This window comes from Apus apus, chromosome 23 (assembly GCF_020740795.1).
Source record: "Apus apus isolate bApuApu2 chromosome 23, bApuApu2.pri.cur, whole genome shotgun sequence".
In the NCBI taxonomy this organism is placed as follows: domain Eukaryota; kingdom Metazoa; phylum Chordata; class Aves; order Apodiformes; family Apodidae; genus Apus; species Apus apus.
Window position 1 is genome coordinate 4,824,517 of NC_067304.1, and position 21,731 is coordinate 4,846,247.

A 21,731-nucleotide genomic window follows, 5' to 3' on the forward strand; every position below is an offset into this window, starting at 1 on the left:
ATGCTGCAGTGACCGATGCCTTATGCTTATCTCATTAGTGTGATGATATTCCCAGTCCAACACAGAGTAAACTTCCAGCCATGCTGTGGGGACAGCCAAATTGTAACGTCAGCAGTTGTGCTGACACGGTGCTGTTAAATGCAGGGGATTTTCTTACAGCTCTTACTAGTCTGCCCTGTCTGCAGCCACAGGAGGAAGAACAAGGAAGGATGGGATGGGAGTCTTAGTTACTGTACTTAGGGGTTCTTAGAACAGGGAAATACTGAAGAGCAAGACAGAGCCTCTACTTTGCTTTTCACAAGCTTTATTTTTTGGAATTGCAGTAGTGTTTGTAATTTAGGCCTTTAAAGTTTGCTGACTGGCTGCTTGCTCTTGCTGAGGACCATCCATACTTTTTTCTTTGCTCTGTAATCCATTTTCTTCAGGCAAATACGCTGATTGTGTCCAGCTTTGGGGTTTTTTTTTAAACATAATTTTATTCCTTTTTAATTACAGCATCCTCTGCAGATGTTGGAGTGTCATAAAAATGAAATGTGGAAACAAATGTGAAGTTGTCATGGAGTGCTCCAGATTTGAGACAGTAATTAAGCTGTCAGGGGAAGCAGTGGAAAGTTCAGCTGACTTTATCTGTGTGTCCTTTGGTAAATGACATATGGACTCCTTGATGGGAAAGGCAAATGTGAAATGAAGTAGATTCAGTGGTTTATGTGTATCAGTGCATTTGCTTTGACAGATAATGGATAAAAACGACCTTTGGTAATCCAGTCTTCAGATTTGGGTTTTTATTGAGTAGCTGGAGCCATTGCTGATTGCTGTTAGGGGAAATGGAGGTAGAAAGGAGCAAGAATACCAGGGGCTGAGTGGTTCTTTTCTGGTTGGTAAGAAGCAACAGTGGCCCAGTTTTCCTCTTGGGGGATGGCTGCTTTAACTTAGGAAAAAAAAAAACAGGTGATGAAGATGGTCTGGCAGGTCCAGAATTAATCCTACATGGCAAGGACATGAGAGGGCAGGCGGGGGTTGATTCTTTATGGCAAATGATTACTTGATCCTTTAATGGCTCCTAAGACACCTTAGAACCACGGGCTTCCTTTATCCCCCGGGGCATTGCCTGCTTTTGGATTTTATATCTGAACACATTGAAATGTAACAAGGTAAGTCATGTGTGGATCCCCAAAGGATGCAAGTTTCCTACCCTCTGTCTCCTTTCAGAGATTTTCTGGCCGTGTCTAACACATTTGACAGATCATTTTGTGTAATCCTGTCTGGCAATTTGTTTCAAGATGCTGGGTTTTTTTTCTTGAAGCCCTTGTCTGAATGTTTTGTCCAGATGGTCTTGCTGTAAGTCAGACAGTAAGGTACAGTGTCTTGCTTTGATGAGGTTACTCGCTCTGTTCAGATAGCTGGTGGCTTTATAGCAGGGAGAGAACAGGTCTCTCATGTTAATGGGAAATTACCATTCATCTTCTTGAAAACCAAAATAGGACCAGAGTGTCTGAAGCTTTCACTACTCACTTCCCACTCTTCAGTTATTCTCATGTTCCTGCAAAAGTGTTGGATTTTAAATGGTGATAACAAATCCATCTGTCCTGGCTCTTCACAGGAATGTCTCTTGATAATAACGTTCCACCACTATGAGGATTTACAAATGTCAGTCACAGCTTCCTGGCATTAATGATTTATATATGTAATGAGCAATATAAGAAAATGAAATGTATTGATAATTCATTATTCAAGAATGTCAATAACTGGATTTCATGTTATCTGAGGTGTTGTCAGCATATGAATCAAATTTAAATAAGTTTTATTGACAGTTACATGTGTAACTTTATCAGTGGAGATTTTACTACACCATTTATTTACTTGCTCCATATTGTTAAGACAGTATTATTCACTGCCCTTTCTGACATAGGCTTTAGTTATGTATATAGATTTCCAGAAACAATGCTCCACCATCTTTGGTGTTTTAATGAGACCGAGAAACGTGAATATTCCTGGGCTGCTGAAGTCTCTGGATAAGCTGGGCTGCCACTGAAGGGCTTGTGTCGAGCCACGCTCCCTGTGCTGCAGTTCAAAGTGCTTTTCCACAGGGAGGATGGAGACAAGTCTTGGAGTAACCTGAACCTGAATTCACACTGAAACTGAGAATGACTGGCCCATAAAATAGTTGGCTCCCGGAACCCTCCTGGCTATTTCTAATATGCTGGGCTGTTTGTTGGGTTGGTTTATTTGGGCGTGTTGTTTTAAGTCACTGGTAAATGAACCAACACAAACATTCCTCGCAGCGGGGCTGGCGGAAGAGCCGAAGCCCAAGGCTTGGCTCCCAGCTCCCGTGTTGACTTTGGCTGGTGCTGCTCGGTGCTCGTTCAGGGGCTCTGCTTGGCAGATGGCTGGAGCTTCAAATAGTGAGGGTAAATAAGTCCCACCCAGTATCTGGACTGCAACAGTGAATGGGTTACGTGTGCTTTGGTTTCCTCCTGTCCAGATGGCTTTAATAAATCATAATTTAAATTTTTGTTGGTGGCGGGGTTTTCTAGGGACTGAATTGTTTGCAACTGAATTGTTTGCAACTGGACTGTTGGATGAAGCAAATGAAAAACGAAGTGAGTTGGTAATTGGGGCTTGGGTAGAGCTCCTGTACAGAGCAGACACAGAATATGGCACTTTTCCTGCTGGGATCAGCCTGCATGGAAAAAAAAAATTTAAAAATTCTAAAGTCAGTATTGTCTTTTGGGGCTTCTATCCAAATAAGGAGGAGAAACAAACAAAAGAGTTGCATTGCAGGTCTCCAGAGGTTTCAAATCACTGAAGATAAACCAGTGAGATCAGATACTGGGGCACTGGAAGCAGAAGCGCTTGGCCAGGCTGGTGCAGCACAGCTCTTGGGAAAGGTTCCTGTGCTTGTAAATTCGAGGGGAAGGCAGGACATGAACCAGGACACAGTCTGTTATAACCAAGTGATTTTTTCTTTTTTTCTGCTCTGTGGGTGAAACACCATCCCTGCTGCAACTCCTGCTTGTGCCCATCTCCTTGCTGAAACAGATCTTTGGGCTGAGGCTCCTGTTTATCAGCCCTAATTATGCTCTTCCATTTCTCTGGGGATTGGCAGCAAAAGCTCAAATCCAACCGTTGTGATTTGAGGGGAAAAGCTCGGGGTTGCAGGGTCCTGTGTGCATTGAGGTGCAGAAGCAGAGCCCCTCCTGCCTCTGCTCTGCTTCCTGGTCCTTCGAGGTGTGTGAGACGTTTCTCACCCACTTGTGCACAAAAGGGCTTTTTGTTGCTGCCTTTGGAAAATGTATGAAGTCCTCAGCTTTACTCTGCTTTCCTAGAGAGAAGAGCTTTCTGATGTTGATAGGTGCTGAAGGACTTCAATTTCCTAATGTGTTGTGTTTTTTTTTAAATACTGATAGTTTTTGTTACCTAAGGGCTGTTTTTTTTCTTAGAAACCTCAAATCCTGTGAAGCTTTATTCAGGTATTTCTGATCAGTGTGTTTTCTCTGATTTTGCCTGCTCCTTCAAATGCTCTGTAAGAGCAGGATTATTTCCTTCCCTCTGTCCCTGCTTCCGCCTGTTTGATAAAAAGGCTCCTTTTGACTTCTCAGAAGTGGAAGGAAATGACACTGGACAATATTCTGCTTCTCAGTGAATATGTACTTGATCTCTGTGGCACAGACTGCTTGATGTCAGGGAGTACTTCATAGATTCTGTTATCTAATTGGTACTGGGAATCCAGGCTAGTACCTGGTTTTGTGTCTCATACTCTGGCTCCAGCTGATTCAAAGTTCTATCTTTGAGTGGGTTGCACCTGTGTTTCCTGGGAGGAAGCTTCTGGGAAGTAGGTGGTTTTCCCCAAAGTGAGCAGAGAGGAAACAAATTTTCAGATGAGGATTTTATTTTTATTGCAGAAGTTACCTACTGTGCAAAACTAGGTAGCACCTTCCGTGTCCTCCCAACAGTGTGTGCTGTGGTTTGCTTCTGTTGAACTTTGAGTAATTTGTTGGAGAAGTTGGAGCTGTGTGAGTGACTTCTAAATGATAAAGTGTGTATGTGTTTGTGTGTAAAAAGGAGGACCCAAGTTTCAATGTCAGTTGTCTGACAAAGGCACATGAAAAGTAAGCATCTCCTTGTTCCTGATGTGTTCTAAGCTGTGCTGATTAATGGGTGTTGCTGTAGCTGACAAAGAACTGATAGAAAAATGATGATTCACATAACTTGAGCTTTGCAGGCTCTGTCAGAAACTCACTTCTCCCTTTACCAGAGTTGCTGTAGAGTAAAAACGTAAGTTCCTTTACAAACTGCAGTTTTGTACTTACACAGCTGAATATTTATAGCTCTAAAGGAATTACTTCTGTTTCCCATGATTGCTTAGGAAAAGCCTGCTTGGGATACCTTTGCTTTTGTTGAGTAGTCCTGCTGTAAACTCCTCATAAATGTGAACAAAGACTGAGCCAGAAAGCAACAGGGAGACTGGAGCAAGATTATTTCTTTTTGCATAAGCTGTTTTTGTGGTTTTAAATCAGGCTTCTATCTTCTGCTTTTTAGGTGTGCTGTATGTGAATGTCAAACAATGCTCCAATTTGATTTCTTATGTAAACAGTTAGGACTGATTTATCGTAAACTCTCATGCCAGTTTGAAGAGGCTTTACTTTGATTTCATGTACTGGTTTTGGTTTAATGGCAGGTGTTGGTTGTTGCAGTGAGGAAAATAAGAGGCAGCTCTGGTGGAAACTGGCTGGCTCTGTCATCAGTGTCCACTGGTACTGCAGGCAAATAACTTGGACCTTTTTGATCTTGTTGAAGTCATTTGTGAAATGTCTGTAATGATGCTTGTTATTCATCTCTCCTGGAATGTTTATGGTTAATTAATAGTTCTCAAAACCTCCCAGAAACACACACAGCAGTGTCTGCTGGGATGGACAAGGAGGCAGTGACGACTGGATCGGGCTGCTGAAATATATTTGACTCACCTTGTTGGCTTCTTTGGACAGTCGTCTTCCTGCTCGATGGACTGAGAGCCTTGCCTGGTGTTCCAGAGGGGAGGGAAACAGGAACAGAAGGAGAAGGGCTGCAGAGATCCTTCATGGTTCACTTGTACAAGTCTGCAGGCTGCTGGCCTGCAGCTGCCTCGGGCGCTCGCTGGGTCATTCGTGATCGACCAGGTGGGTCCGTCCCCTCTGCGACGTGGTGGCAGCCAGGAGCACCTCCAGGTTTGGATCTCCTGGGGATCCTCAGCTACAGGAGTTGGGAAGCATGTAAGGAGGTGGGAGGGCTTCAGGTCTGATGTCTGCTTTTGGCTGTGCCAGCTCCAAAGTGTGATTTATCTACACGAGTCTGAGGATCAGGAGTGGAACATGTTGGTGGTACCAGGGAGAGGTGGTCATTTCCATGGCAGAGTCAGGATGCCTCTGGAATTGTGCTACTAACCCAAGGCTATCTTTCACTATTGTGTATTTAACAACATTTTAAAATGAACCTTGTCCTGTTTGCTTTTTTGTACCTTGAAGTATTCCCGGTGAATTGGTGTTGATGCTTTGAAATATCCACTTACATACAAAACAAGGATGAAAATAATTGAAGCAATTAAAAAAACAACCCCACGTGTATCTGTCTGTCCCCTGTGGAAGCTGGCAGTCTACTGAACTCATTTTGAAATTTAGTTTATTCTGCTGTGCTTGAGAAGTGTTTACAAGTCCCTTATTGTTCCTCTTCATTTATTTCTTGATCATTTATGCATGTTAACGTGTTAGTTACCAAAGAGGAGAGGGAGGAGAAGAAATCTTGAAGTGAAATTAAATTAGACACTGGCATTAATCATTCTGCTTGTATCTCTAAATATATGATGTCATTCACCAAAGGATTTTCCTTTCGTGGAAGACATGAAAACATATAACTTGTTAATTGCTGCTTTTGTTCTAGCAATTTTATTGCTTTGAAAAATACCCTTGGTGTTACTTTGCATGAAATAGTTGTGTGTAAGAGAGTAAATATCAGGTCTTATGAACTGGGAAGAAGTAGTAATTTTTCACATTTCTGCTCTGGGTTCTTGCATCCCGATATCTTTCAGCACTTCCAAACTTTACTTAACCTTTGGAGCACCCTTGACAGATAGAGAAATGGAAGATTGTAATGTCAAGTTTTTGCAGTAGGAGCAAAGGTGGATGGGGATTGTGTCTGGGGAATTTGGTCCGTTCCTGGGCTGTTCTCCTGAGGAAACAACGTGATGGAGGATTCCGTGTGTCTGTGGATGCCACTTTCTAACCTGTAGATGTTTCTGTGTGTGCATGCGAACATGGCAGTGCTGTGATGTGTGGTGCAGGCTGAGCTCAATTTGAGATTCCGGAGGTGAACTGAAGCAGTGAGAACATACGGCAAATGCCAGAAATAATGATCACATGATACGTTTGTGATGAGTAATTCAATTCCATTTAGTACTGTTCCACCATTAAAGTAAAGCCCTCACAATATTTGACAGACTGCAGATGAAACACTTCAAGATGAAATTTTGGAAGGTGAAAGAAGCAGTTGTTTCACTTCTGTTTGAATCACCACTGGTGAAGGAAATTTGAATGCTCAGTTAGAATGAAGACATATGTTAAGTCTTGGGCTGGAGCTGTGGCTGTTAAACAGCTCCTCTACGTTGTGTTGCAGGGGAGGAAAAACTTCAGGAGTTAAAACAGTGGTTGTGAAGAGCTGTGGAGCTGCAAAGGTGGCTAAGGGCATAGACTGAGGCTGATTCTTCGACTGAGCAAAGTGGAGGTAACCAGCCCACTTTGTCATGTATTGCATCCGAAGTAAAACCAAAGAGAATGCTGCATAAATGCTGTATTCTACAATCCACTTCTGTTTGTGTTATTTTGTGTGTGTGTGCTGCATAGAAGGACTAGCAGGCTGCAGGGTGCTGAAGTGCAGACCGATCCCACATGTCCTGCTTCATGGGCGCTGTAGGACTTGGTTCTAGCTGCTTCTTTTGCATCTTGTCTTTTCTCTGGCTTTCTTCAGTAAGGAATGGTTTTCCAAACTGCTTGCTGTGAAGTAATCTCATGGTAGCATCAAGAAGTGAGCCGAGCAGGTCTGGAGCAGAGGTGTCCCACATCCCTCGTCTTCCATGGAGCCAGGACGTTTCTGAACTGCGGGGTAGGAGCCAGTGCTGGGGGAGTTCAGCTGGGTCAGCAGCCTCTTAACTCTGCTTTTGTCTCACAGACCTGTTCTGCTGTCTCTTCCTGATGGATTCTCATTCTAGAATGAATAGACGTTTCAGTTGAAAGCAAGTGTCAGCCTCTCCCTTTACGGAAGAATTTCAGTTCCTTTGTGCAGTGTGAAACAGGGCAGTGCAACATTCTTCATTCAAATCTCCTCCTGTTTTGATCCAAAGAGCCAGGACTACCTGGCTCCCCTCCCTCTCCTCTCCACGCCCAGGCAGCTCATTGCTTGTCGATGAATTAACAGGGTTACTGAAGGATGTTTCTGTACCTTTCCCACACTTCTTGGTCATTCCTACTAATTCTCACCCTGTGATGCTCCATGGGGAAGCTCAGGATCAATCACTGCATGTGAGCCTTCAGCAGACTTGATATTTTGTTCCTTCATAACTTTTTGTGGTGTTTAAAATGTTAAATTGTGGTGACAACGGTGTGCTGGACAGCACAGCAAGGCTTGGGAAGGGAGGGTGGTTGGGGAGGACAGGGCTGACCCTGGCACTGATGGGGGAGCAGGAGTTAAACTTCTCTTCCTCAGAACAAGTGTCTTGTGCAATCCCCGGTGGAAATCCCCACTCCTGTCCTCTCTCTCTCCCAAAAGGGATCCAAAAACTTACATTTTAGTGGTAGCTAGCCTTGGTTCACGATAAGTCAAGAGTAATTTGATTGGAAATGTGTCCACCATGTGCTCAGCTTTTTTCCTTACTGCATTTATTCCCTGTTGTTGATTTCCTAAACTAGAAGCATGTGTCCAGGCTCCTTGTGCTGCCAACCATCTCTTTTTGTAATTAATACAGCAGGATTGGAGAGAAGAATCTCTTCTTTCTGGGAGAAGGGTTTGAACTGGCAGTAAAAGGTGTGATGAAACACTCAGACCTGAGAGTCTGGTGCTTCAGGGAGACTTGGTTTGCCCTGGGCCAGAAGCAGGAATGGCATTTAAAGCAGGAAAAAAACACCCTTTACATTAAAAAAGTTCACAAAATTTTTTGGCCATCTGTGCAGTGTTGGCTTCCTGACCCTACCTGAGAGGAAGCCATTCAAATCACTATTAAAAAGTAGTTTGGAGAACATGCTATTTCAGGTTGCTTGAGGGGGCTCACAGTGGTTTCTGCCTCCCAGAGCACGAAGAGTGATCGTTACTGGAGGCTACAAAGGGTTTGTCAGCTCCAACTGTTTTCTGAGGACTGAAAATATGAACTGAGGGGTGTGTGTGTGTGTTGCTTCTGATTAATAGTCTGTGTGTCAAAACGACTTTTAAATTGTCTATTACATAAATCCTTGCTGTAAGCCAGGGATAGAATGCAGTTTTACTGCTTGCCCATTTTTATCTAGCATTCAGAGAGTGGGAAAGCAAAGGTTTGTGTGAGGTTTTTTTTGGCATGATGTCATCTGGGGGAAACCTTTAACTGCGTACAGACAATCCTAAAATAGCTGAGAAACTTCCTGTAGGCAGAAGTAGTTGTAACACTCCTGCCGCTTGCATGTAGATTTTGGGTTTTTACTTATTTGAAATGTATTGATAAACTTCTTTTTGTTTTGGATAAACAGTCCTAGAACCTACAATTATAATAATGGCCAATGTACTTAGATGTGTTTCCTTTATCAAGGTTTTTCTGGACACCATGGATTGGTTACAAAGATCAGGAATTTGCTCTTTGATGCAGGAGCAGTTACCCACACTCTGCTGTTGGAATTAGGGCAGCGAATCCCTGTGCAGGGTAATTTAATCTGGATTTTGTTTTTAAACATCCTCCCTGAAAAGTCAACAGCATGGCCTGTGTTTTGAAAATAGCAAAGGAGACTTTCATGGCTATTTCATTAGACAAAAAAAGCCCCCAACAATCTAAATATTTAATTGGAATTCTGCGTGGATTAAATGCCTTGGCAACTTTGTCAACATGTTTAATTGCATAATTTGGAGCATTTGCTTAAAAGCTTTGCAGATCTGAAGCCTTGCATCAGCTTGTGAATTGCAGATGAGTGTTTTCTTGTATGGGTATGGAAAAGCAGTGTCTAGGCTGCTGCAGTCAGTGGGAGTCCAGTTGAAGGGTGTTTAAAGTTCTAAACTTTCCAGGCTGCCAGTTGTAAAAGAGATGTGACACAAATGCAATAAAGGCAGAAGCAGCGGCTGCCTGGCTCCTTGAAGTGACACTTCTGTTGTGCCTAGAAAAGCTGGTAGACCCAAGCAATTAGTGATGCAAATATTTTGTGACGCAGGTATGAAAATAAAAGATGAGTGTCCTCAGTACTTCACCCAGACTGAGACTAGCCTGAGTTTTTTCTTTTAAGCAAGTCTCACATCCTCTCCTTTTAGTGCAACGATGCAAAGATTCACAGACTCGTATTGCACATCAAACAATGTTAACAGTCTGTGTTAGCAAGAATTTCATCTACTAACACCTACAAATCTGTTCATATATTTATAACTATAAAGGGGTTCTTGTCAGTGTGTATTACCCAGTGCTCAAAGGGGTAAGGAATATCCTGTTTTTTTAAAGGAAAATACACCACAGTGTCTGATGGGATTATGAACCTGAATCTCCCTCCTGGCTCTGGTCTTAAACAAAAGGCTGTGTTTCCTCCTCTTACATAATTTTCACTTCAAAGCCTAGTTTTTAGATTACCAGTGAGATTTTTTTAAGGCTGTGATGATCAACAGCTTTCAGGTAGCAACGCAGCTCCATGAAATTCTTGCTGTTACTAAATAAAGGCTTTTCTAAGTCATTAAACCTCCCAGCCATAGTCAGGGTTGTTGGACAGTCTCTGCCATTTGGCACAGCTCTGTTGGCCATCAGGTACCAGAAGTTAAAAATACATCTTGAGACCATTTTCATAAAACTAGAAAGTCTTTAACTTTTGAAGTGCAGCCTTTCTTACCATATATGTTGGATGGGGAAGTGGGAACAACTCTCAGCGGTTGGTAGTGTGCTGTCATCCAAATGGTTTTCTTAAACTTATTTATATCTTTAAATGGTTCCAACTTTTACTCAAAGCTGTAGTGTTGGTTGGTTTTGATTTTTGGAAACTGAATGGAGTGTTAAATTCAAATGAAATTGTAATCTTCACCTAAGATGGCAGCAGAGGGAGGCAGGTGGGTGCTGTGCTGCCGCCGGCTGACTCTGCCGCTTCCAGGAGATGGGGATTTAAGAGACTCGTCACAGTCAAGGCACAAGATCTAAAATTACTGCTCCAGCCTTCTGTCTGAAGTGGAGATTCTGTTCATTTTGTGCTGCTGCTGAGTAGCCTGAGAGATAAGATTGTGTTAGAACTGTGCATGCAATTTAATGCTTGGTGACTTCCAGCCCTCTGCGTGGTGGCTTCTGGTGTGCTGGGTGAGGGTCCTGAGGAATCCAGGGTAACTGGGCTGCAGGCGAAGGGTTTGAACCTGCTGACTTGGACCTTCCCATTTGTGGTTTGATTCCATTTTGTTTGATTCTGCTGTGCCTCCTGCTTGTATTTAGCTTCTGAGGCACTAGCATGGGAGGCTCCTCGCAGGGTGGCCGTGGGGACCGCTCAGTCCAGGCGAGAGCGCGGAAGGTTTTGGGAGTTCAGCTCTGCCAGTTGGAGCGGATTTGTGTGGGTGAGAGAATTGCTGTTTAATCTGGGCGGGAGCTGGGGGTTGGTGGTTCTGTTTTGTTGTCATCCCACTCCTTTCCCAAGCTTGTAATCTTTTTATACAGCATGGCATTTGGGTTAGGGGTGGGAACATCTTGAGAAAGCTACAGAGCAGATACATGGAGATGGGGCTAGATATTGAGAAGCAGCTCAGGCTGCTTGGACCTTCTTCTGGTGCTCTGTGATGTGCAGGGTGTGATTCACCCTGTTGCTATCCAGTCAGAGCAGTTGAAGCTTCTATCTGGGAAGAGCTGAAACCCTGCCTAGGGAGATGGACCAGGAAGGTTGCTTAGACTGAGAGAGATGACTGGTCAAGAAGGTTTGAGGTTGTGCTTCTAGCTCTGTATGCAACCAACCAAAGAATGAACAAGTTGGTATGGAAATTCCTTACATATAATTTTTTAAAATTAAGGATAACCCACTATTAATTTGGTTCACAGGATCCTTCCCAAGATTGTAGGGTAGGAGTGTTTTGGAACTTAAAAATTGTCATGTAGCTAGTCACCTAGGGGCTCATCTAGTTCAAACTAGCAGGCCTTTTCAAGCAGGAACAATCAATTAATGAAGAACGTACATATTTTTGAAGGATGTGACCAGGTATGGTGGTAGTTTAAAATGTACTGTCTCTCTTAACTTGCCTGTGATGGAAGCTACTGGTGATGACCTTTCCATGGAAATACTACAGGCACCATCACTTAAATGCCAGCATTGTATTCTGGGATGCTGTCACCGTAGTGTAGCATCATTTGTGCCTATTAATACTTTATATGCTTCGAAGTTTAAAAAGAAAAAAAAAAAGTCAAATAGATTATAAATGTTGAGAAGGACAAATGTGACTAAGATACAGAGGCAGAAGATCTTTCCTTACCCTTTGAATTCATTAATAACTAGACGTGCCTGCAGAGCGCTACGGGAAATGTTGAAAAGGTAGTTGCAGGAAGGCTAAAAGTAAAATTATGCAACTATCTAGCTTTATACAATATTCTGTCCTTCTGTGACCTAGATGACTTTATGATCTGGTGATGGAAGTGAATAAATGCTTTGTTTTAAATGGATGGAAAACTTTTCTATTGCTACTGGGGATGTTATAATTATGTAGTTGTGAGCCACGTGAGCTGGAAATACAAGAGAAGGCAATTCTGCAACACGGGTCAAAGCTTAGTGTGAGAATAAGAATACCTGGTGTTTAATCCTAATTCTACTACAGGCATCTTGACCTTGAATTAAATGTGTTTATTCACCTTCAGGCACTTGGAGCTTTGGCAGCAGGAGCACAGTCTGTAGGATGCTGTTCCTTGTCCTGAATGGTCACAGTGGGTGGGATTGCTAAGGTCTACAAGTTACAGAAAAGGAAGGGAGGTGGAAAGCTTTTTGGTGTTTTAAGTGGCTGCTAACCTAATAACCTGTGTAAATTAAAAGATGCTAAAGCGGTGAATTCAAAATTAAAGTGGTTGTTGTGACTGCAGCCATGAAAAGGTCCTGTGTAACACCGTGACCTGTGGGTTAGAGCACGCACAGCCTGGCCCTGCCCTGCTCTGTTCTCTGAGGAAATCTGAAAAAAAATATCTTATGCTTGTGTAAGCAATGGGAAAACAAGCAGACACTTTATACTCTAGAAAGCCCAGTAAGCCTCAGGAAATTCCTGCATTCTTGATTTTATGTTGTGGCAAAGTACCGAGTGGTGTGTTTTTGAAAGATGAGCAAGGTTGCCCTTCTCCAGCCCAGCTCACAGGCTCGGCAGGCTGGAGCTGAATGGTGTATTGTTCCCTGCAGGCAGCCCGATCAGCTGTCACTGCTCCCCTCACCAAACACTGAGTTTATTTATAAAGAAAAAATGCTGATACTGCATTTCTTACTAAGGGAAAAAGGTTACTGGTTCTTGCTGCTGTTCAGCAGGACAGCTGCATGTGAAGTATCCCACCTTGAGAACCAAGAGCTTGAGCTTTGTAACTTTAGAATGAAAATACATGTGCTTTGCTGATCTCCTGGTCTTGGAGAACTCCTAGTTTTTTGAAAGTAGTCCTTTGGATTTCTACTTTTTCTCCTGCAGCCTCCTGGGCTGGAGAGGGGAGCGTAGCTGGGGCTTCCCCAGGCTGGAGGAGCAGGTGTGCTGAAGTGGTTCTGATGAAAGAAGTATGTGGACAACTCAGGCTTGTCTACTTGCTTGTAGTTATATTTCCAGATGTAGAGACAGAAGTTTTCTTCTAAAATTTTCTCCTGAGGAAAAAAATGAACTTGACCAGCTTTGTCCACACATCGTGGGTTTGACTGCCCCGTTTCTTTCTGGGCTACAACCATGCTGCCTGTGTTTTCTCCTGGCAGTGAAAGCTACAGAAGCCCCTGGGCACCACAGACTCAGAAGTGGTGCTGCCAAATTAAAGTGCTAATCAAGGTCATCTTCAACGTTGAAATTCCCCCAGTTTTGCAGGTTATTTTTTTTCTTTTGGCAAGCCTAACTAGGACCAGTGTTTGTATACATGTGTTTTGGGGTTTGGAGTCCCAAAAATAAAGCTGCATGCTTTCTTCATGGCAAGTCCTGGACCCCTGAAACTGTCCCTGCAGATGACACTGATACTCAAAGGCCAGGAGCAGAGCACTTGGAGCTCCAGGTGGTGTGTTTTTCCTGGGCAAAGGGACAAGTGGACCAAGGAGGACAAGCTGGCCCCTGTTCTTACCTATCTCAGGAATTAGCCATGAAGTAGTTAATTTAAAAAATGCATTTGGAAAATTATATTTTCCCGTCCTCAGTTGTGGTGACAAAATTGTGGGTTCCTGCAGTTGTTGCAATGCATGGACATAAAGCTGGGCATGTTGCTGATTCTGAATTCAGCTTGGAATATCACATCTCTGAAAGCTTTGTGAAAAGCAGCAACAAGGGTCAGGCAATAGCAGGGATCTCTGAAGTTTGAGTGCTCAGAGATCTTCAGATGAAAGTGCATGCTTTATTGTTTTCATGTTTAGTTTATTGCCTGTACAAAAGCCAAATAACCTCTGTGAGCTGCATCACTGAATATTTATGTGTTTTCAGACTGACTGGTGCCTTTTTTGCTGTTTTCTTGCCCTGTTTGTCTTTCGTTTTGCTTTTCTGACCCTCACATTTAAAATCAGCAAGATAAGGAGATTAACACCCTGGCTTAAAGGGCTGATGTGAGAAGCTTTAATATTTATAAAACATTTGAAAACTGTAAAATATTGTGTGAATACAAACAGGTATCTTCAGTAACAATTATACATAGTAATAATAATAATATCAACACCTGTATCTCTGTGCTTTATGAGTCCTTTAGATGTAGATATGTTACTGGCAGACATTTAGGGGGGGGGGAAAAAAAAAGTCTTCCTGGAGATAATTCCCTAATGGGAAGTGCCATCACGTTGGCTCTCTGAAGGGGTGTCTTTATCTGTTTTGATGGCATGATTTGTAATGAGAGCTGCACAGCTGGGGACTCAGTAACCAACTGGATAATCTGAAATTGGTGCCTTTGGGGAGTGTCCCAGTATCCTCAGCATCTTATTTCTGCATCAAGATTCGTCTGCAAAGGAATTTGAGAGAAATTCCCTGAAGTGATTTTCTGAGCTGACGTGGGGTATTGCAGCATTCAGTCCTTTTTCCAGACTGAGATTCAGTACATTTTTAGGCAGTGACCACTTCTTTTTGATGCCAAAAATGCACTTGACACTTGTAATTGATGCACTGTTCAGCAGTAGAGCTTTGCTTGTAGATCTATGCACTGGATTCCAGGTTATTGGATGGCTTTCCTGTGCCCGGGGCATCCCAGATGCAATCACAATTACTTTCTGTCTGCAGATAAAATTAATCATTATTACTAAGTTTTCGCTATATTTTTACTGGAGAATTTTTATGGTGTTTTCTGTGATGGGATTTTGTTTAATCTTTAGTGCTTTTGTTTGTTGCAGAGATCCGTGCCCAATTGGTAGAGCAGCTGAAATGCCTTGACCAACAGTGTGAGCTTCGGGTCCAGTTACTGCAGGACTTGCAGGATTTCTTCCGCAAGAAGGCAGAGATTGAGATGGATTACTCAAGGAATTTGGAGAAGTTGGCTGAGAGATTCCTGGCTAAAACTAGGAGCACCAAAGACCAGCAATTCAAGTAGAGTATTTGCCTTTTCTTTTTGCCCTTTTTTCCTTGTAGGTGTGGTCACAAGGATAGGGATGGAAAGACCTGATGCAGTGACTGTAGGTACCAGCACTGTTGTGAATGTCGGAAGAAAGTGTTTCCTAAGTTTGTGTTGAACACAGAACGCATTGCATGTTTCCACACAGCCTGGCTGCTGGCTTTATTTCAGTAATTCCTAGGTCATATGTTGTCATTAGGGAATAGAATGTTGAAAATTGGGAAATAGGGAATAGAATTGTTGAAAATAGATGTCAAACATCTAAAAGGAGTAATTTTCTTGGGAAGGTGGGCAAAGCTGCACACTAGGCTTGGCGGACAAAGCCAGGATTTCCTTCAGTGTCAGTGGCTTTGGTCTATTTTGGTTTTGTTTGTGGTTTTTTTTTTTTTTTTAATAACTGTTTCTAATCTGTTATGTGCTCTGATTTGCCACTACAGCTGTTTTCAGTATCCTGCAGGTACTCAGTGTAGGATTTAAGAGTGTTGTATCTTTTACTGTCACTTCAAAGCAGTAAAGGAGTAAGGCCGAAAGTACTTCCAAACAGAGCTGTGCCATTTGGGGGAGGGAATCCCTGACTGCTAAGCTGATGGGACTCAATTAAAATGTAAGGATGTCCTTATTGACAATTAGCTGTCTCACCTTCTTGAAACAGTGTTTACAGGTAGGTCTGACCTTACTGCTCTGGTTGTTCCCTTCTCAACTGTTTGAGTTGCAATGAGTAACTGGCAGTGAACGTGGTTTGGTGAATTCAAAGCTGATTTACTACTGACCTGTGGCTGAAGGAAGGGGCACAGGTGCTTGTCCCAGGAAGGGGGATGCAGGAGAGGATGTGTGGGTGAGGAAGAGGCTGGTGCAGGCAGCATGGCATGGAGACATCAGCCCAGTGAGTAGGTGGCCAGCACAAAGCCCTGGCCATGGGGCTCCTGTCGCTGACATCTGGGCAGTGCATAAGCTTGTTGGGCTTTGTTGTCAGGGTAGCAGCTGGGGGAAAACACCAAGCAAAAGCAGCCTTGGGATGTGAATCATTTCTGCTTTGGACAGTTTGGTCTGAGAGGATCCATCTGGTTCTGCCTCCACCCAAAGTGCATTGTTTGTGTGGGGCCATTATCTGTGGTTTTTTGGTGTGTTTTGTTTTTTTTCTTATTGTTGCTCTGTTTGGAGGGATACGGGAATATATCAGCTTTCCCTTTCCACTAGAAAGGGAAAGCTGCTCTATCTTTTTGGGAAAGCCATTAAGTTCCCTCTTAATTCAGCTCTGATGTAATTTACTTTAGTTCTGATTGGAAATACACATTGTGAAGTTGTACCTGACGAAACTGACCTCAAATATCCTAGCTACAGAGTGTAGCCTGAATTAGGCAAGTGATTTTATCAGCACAGAAAAATTCCATTTGAATTTTTGAATTAAATGTCCATGTTTTTCTGGTCACGCTGAAAGCATTGCCTGAAATACTCTGAAACCTGTTCCTGAGCATCTCCTTCACTTTGCTCTGAGGAGAGAGGGCTGATGTTGCTCGGGCTCCTGGTTTCCATTACCTTAGCAGCAGAGAACTCCTGACAGAAAAGACATCTTGCTCTTGGAATATATTACCCCTTCAAGCTTGGAGTCTCAGATGTGCAAATTGTTAATTTGGTCAAGAGTAGGAATAAGGGGGGAAAAAAAACAACTGTGAGGTTGCTGGATCTGTGGGCAGTATTTGTCACAGCAGTGGCACAGGGTTGTAAAGCTGTCTGTCCTGGGTGGCTCCATCTATTACCTCTTTGGTCATTTGTCTGCTGGCTCTAACCTTCAGAAATGTCAAAATTCAGGGATCAGTAAGGAAGCAATTCCAATGATAATTACCTATCCCAAACACTGCTCTGTCTGAATAGCGGAGAGTCACTTGGCTGGTGTCTCTTCTGTAGGCGCTGAAGCTGTAATCTCATTTGGAAGCCCCCAAAAGACCATTTGATCACAGCCAACCACCAGGTCTCTCCTTCTAAGGAGCCTGGTATTACATGACTCCGAGATGTGCCCAGGCGGGTGGCTGCTCTGTGATTGCCTGGCTGTGACCCTATAAATACACAGTAATAGCACGTTCTTCCCATAACATGATCATTATGTCGGAAGGTACCATATCATCCAGTGGCTGCTTACCATGTCACTTGCTGTTTTTAGATCTCCTAACACACTGTCATGGTGGAAATCTGTCAGGCAGGAACCCTGTAATTTGCCTGTGCTTTCATGGTCAATACGTAATTGCCAAGTTGCTCCCAATGTGTTCATTTAAGGGAATGCTGTCAAGGGCAGGAGGCTTCAGTCTGACCCTTGGAATTGGGTTGTGTGGCTTCCTCCACCTTCTGTCTGCAAGCTGGTAAAAGCACACGCTTAAAGGAAGGAGCAATGTGAGGTGCAGGCTTGTATGGGTTAGTAACAAATGCATTGCATGGGGTTTCTTTTCCTTAGATGTGGCCACATCACAGGGTGACCTGATCAGGTGGATACATTTTCCATATGGGTTTTGAAGTGTAAGTAGTTGGGTTGTGACAGCAAACTGGGTATAGCCAGTGAGGAACTTAAAGGCAGCTTGCACATGGCATGGTTGGAGTTCACCGAAGCATCTTCAAATGATTTACAGAAGTAGGTGTGTGTTATTCTCATTTTATTTGTTTGGAGAAGGGGAACAGCTTGGTTTAGCCAAGGTGACATAAGACTTGATGACAGTTGGATATATCCCAGGTTTTGCTTGCTTTTAGCTGCTCTGCCATGGCTGTTAGACCTCACTTTGCCTATTCTTTTCTAAAATCTTTTTTTTCAATGAGAACAGACTATTAAAGAGAACAGTCATATACAATGTATGTATCTGGTAAGTCTTTTCAGGACCCATTGGTAAATAACCTTGCACAAGATGTAAGGACTGGAGGGAAAAAAAAATGCATTTCACAGCCCAATTGTTGTAACTCCTCTTATTATTACACAAGGTCACAAGTTTGGTATAGTCATCACTCCTTAAAGATCTGCCTAATCAAAGGTCTGTTGTGTGGCAGTGTCAAGGTTTAATGGCAATTAACTGGGAGCATCCAGCTCAGCAGGTTGGGTCTCAAAGTGCTCAAAAGGCATTTGGCTGTTCAAATAATCAATTAGCAATATAAAAACCATGGCAAAGCTTGAGTGATTCCTTTCAAGGAAAGAACTGAAAAAGTAAAAAAGAAAAAAAAAAAAGAGAAGACAAAGCTATTTTAAGGCCACATTTTAAATCAAGATAATCTCTGGAAGTAGGATACTGAGTAGCAATTGTCAGCTGGAGAGCTGAATGTCCAGGATATCCCAGCATGAAATTCAGATGGCTTTCTGGCAGCCTTTGCCTTGAAGTCGAAGATGCAGAATAAGTCTGGCAACCTTCAGGCTGAGCACTTGTAAACAACAGATGTTCATAACTGGAATCTTTTGGAAGAGGAGGGCAGGGAGCAGCGTGTATGTCCATGCTTGTAATTCTCCAAATGTGCAGTTAACGCTGAGCTGCGTCAGGAGGACTTGAAGGGGAAATTAAACTTTCATGTTTTTGAATGAGCAACTTGCAGGGAAGTTCAACTTCAGTTTTCTTAAAAGTGAAATGATTTCTTTAAAGGAGAGCTGAATGAGGCTGTGAGGGAGGTATGGACTAAAGCATTTGGGTCACATGGACTTCAATTATGTTATTATTAATTGATATGTATTTTCATAGGCTACTTTGACCTGTGATTCTTTTTGTTGGGGAGCTGAGTCCTGAGCATTTTTTGCTTCTTTCAAATCACATTTGGGAGATTTTTCTAAGCACAGAACATTCATTTATTCTGTGACCTCGTTGAACTCCAAGAGCTGGGGATACATCACCAGCAAAAATTGATGTAAAACCCCAAGGTATATCTTGGTGGTTGAAGATTTCTGTTCACACAGATGACGTGACTTGCTTGTGATAATTTAAATATTCTCTTCCCAGTTAGTAATATTTTCATTCTCATCTGACTTCATCTTGTGCTTCTTATGGAAACCCAATATTCCTATTCCTGGTTTGTTAGTGTGGGTTTGGTTTTGGGTTTTTTTTGGTGTTTTGTTTTAAATCTAGTATAAGGAAAGGAGGTTGTCTTTTAAGGTGTTTTTGTGCTGTTGCTCTGAACAGGGTTACCTTGCGGTGCCCAGTTGTCATCCTTGTCACTCTATTCTGCTTCCCTTAAAGGAGATAGATCTTGGATTGTCTGTGAGTTCCTTGTATGAATGAGTAATTTAATTAAGACGTTTCAGATACGCGGGACTCAATCTTCCCTTCTGATCTTTTGAGACTGTCTGAAACCTTTGAAGTTGCACAGGACTTGATCAAGATAACACCCGAGAAACCACAGAGCTTCATACTTTGTGGTTCCTTCAAAATCTGTGCACAACTTCCTCTTCCTGCTCCCAAATACTCCTGATTGCTGTGATCTGGTGTAATTTAGGCTAACCTAAATAAACTCTTCAGATTCACTATCATCACACGATCTTTAAATGAGTATAAATAGTGCTTGCAATAAACCTGGAACTTGGCATCATCTTCCTCCTGCTCTCCTTGCAGGGCAAGTTGGACTCAAAGTGTTGTTGTGAATGTGGGTTTGCCAGCACTTTGGGAAAGTTCATATCCAGGTCTCAAAGTTTTGGGTGGATGTCATAATTTTACCTCTTAAGGGCCAATGCTGACTCCAGTCAGTCTGCAGAATCTGGGGAAATCGAGCTTGCCCTTCATTATACCCAGTGGTCTCTACTGGATATTTTTCTTCCCATTTTCCTCCCTTCACTGTGGTGACATGAAATTGGAAGTGGAGTGTATTTGCCAGCTCCTTTCAGAATTTGAATGGTTAATGAAAATCACAATTTGCTTCTCTGCCATCTGCTTGTGGTTATGATAGAAAAGGGTCTGTTGTAAACAGTTGTATAACTTCTGCTCTGTGTTGTGAAAACTGTTGCCATGTTCCACCCCAGAAAATACTGTGTTTTTGGAGGTGCTTTAAACAGTTAATGTGTGTGTAGTTTTAAAGGCTACTTGGAAGTTTTGAAGCAAGTAGCTGCCTTCTTTGTTACCTGTATCATTTCTGTCTTAAGGCCTGCCTGCATCTGCCCCTTGCCAGTGCTAAATACATGGTCACTAGCAAAACGGGAAGGGGAGTTTATGTCTTGCTCCCTGTAAAAACCTCCCTGTGAAAACATTGAACCTGTGCAAAAGCAAGAGAGACTGTTTTAACAAGGTACTGAAGGGGTTAGTGAAACCAACAGCCACCAAGAAACTGAAGGATTTTGAAAGAAAAGTCTTGAAGCGTGCAGAGCTGTGGTTGCTTGGGGTTGAGCTCAGGGTGTGGTGCTCCCTGGGCCGGCCCGAAGGTGACAATCCCGGTCGCGGATTGGGAGCATGTGGGATTGTGATTATTTTTTCCTGCAGGATGGCCTTTCATGTCTAACCACACGGAGTGTGTCAACAACCCATCTGGCGCCATCAGACACCAGCAATTTTACTCGCCATGCTTTTCATGGGCTCCTGGTATTCCTGCTATGTGCTGCCTTAGAATAGCTCCGGGTGCTGTGGTAGGGCAGCCTGGACAGCTGGGGACTGTCCAGTTAACTATTGCATCTCTTCTGGTTCCCTTTTGGTGCTTCAGTTTTCCTTGGAAAGCCAGGCACTTGTACCCTGCTGCTCTCTGTCCCTTGCAGATACAACTCGTGGTCCTTGTTGCTCACAGCTCTTCCCAGCTGCTCAAGGTGGGTTGGGCTGAGTGGGGGCATCCGTGGGCAGCCAGATGCTCCCAGTGGAGTAGATAGCCAAATTCATAAGGAGATGGAGAGTGCAAAGGGAGAGAATGAGGCTCAGAACAGCTGAGTGTTTTTGGGTTTGCACTTTGCAGGGATGAGAATGGTACAAAGGCTGAGAAGGCGAGTGAAAGGGCTGCACCCAGCTGGGCTTGTGGCTGCTCAGAGATCCTCGGCTGCTCTGGTCTTAAGAAAAGAGTGAGGCAGCAAAGTGCTGAAGCAGTAACATGCTCCTAAGGGTTTTGAGACAGGATTTTGAACAGATGGAACAAGATCAGCTGGTGAAGAGTCTGAGTTTTCTGTTTCTGAGTTTCATTTCCAAACGTTTTACAGTAGTTGGTTCATTTTCACTTGTAGCTTTGGAAGGCAAACACTAAATCAGTGTGTAAAGTACTTTTATATCATTAGTGTAGAGAAGCTAATCAGTCGTGTCATAACATCTCTTAATACTGTAAACTCCTCTTTACAACCATCCACATTACTTAGTTTGTTCCTGCCTGCTTCCTGATGAACCATAGTTTGTTTGGTAGTGATGGTTTCAACACCTCCCACCCAGTGCTGCTCTTTGTAGTGAACTCCTTTTCCCCTCCTGCCCTCTTCTTACTTCTTGGAAGAATCTTGGGCACCGTTTCTTGTCTCACCTAAAAAAAAAAAAAACAACCAACAACCAGCATCCAACCCTTACTACATGTGCTGCAGTCTTCTGTGGTGGAAGCTTTTATCTCCCTTCCAACAGGAGTCTGAGCGTACAGCTCCTCACCTGCACGTGTGCCCATCGAGGCTGGTCAGTACCTGTAGATTCACAATTAAGTCTATTAGCTGGGCCTTGTAGTCACTGTTTAGATCTCTGGCATATTAACAAAACAAACAGTGTGTCACAAACACTGACTGCAGATGGGGGCGACTGATTTATATAGCTCAACATCTGGCAGTTTCAACCTTGTGCAGTTCTGCATTTTGATCATTCCATCTGGTTTTGTGCATGTCAGCAGTATC

At 43.1% G+C, this 21,731-nt stretch overlaps 1 protein-coding gene across 3 annotated transcripts in view; it reads left to right on the top strand.

Moving 5' to 3' along the window:
• SRGAP2 (SLIT-ROBO Rho GTPase activating protein 2) overlaps window positions 1-21,731 on the top strand; it is a 101,123-nt gene that overhangs the window by 17,198 nt on the left and 62,194 nt on the right. For all 3 annotated transcript variants that reach the window (XM_051639002.1, XM_051639003.1, XM_051639004.1), the window contains exon 4: window positions 14,727-14,919. In XM_051639002.1, coding sequence (XP_051494962.1) covers window positions 14,727-14,919 — 193 coding nt within the window. The remainder of the gene's footprint in view (window positions 1-14,726; window positions 14,920-21,731) is intronic.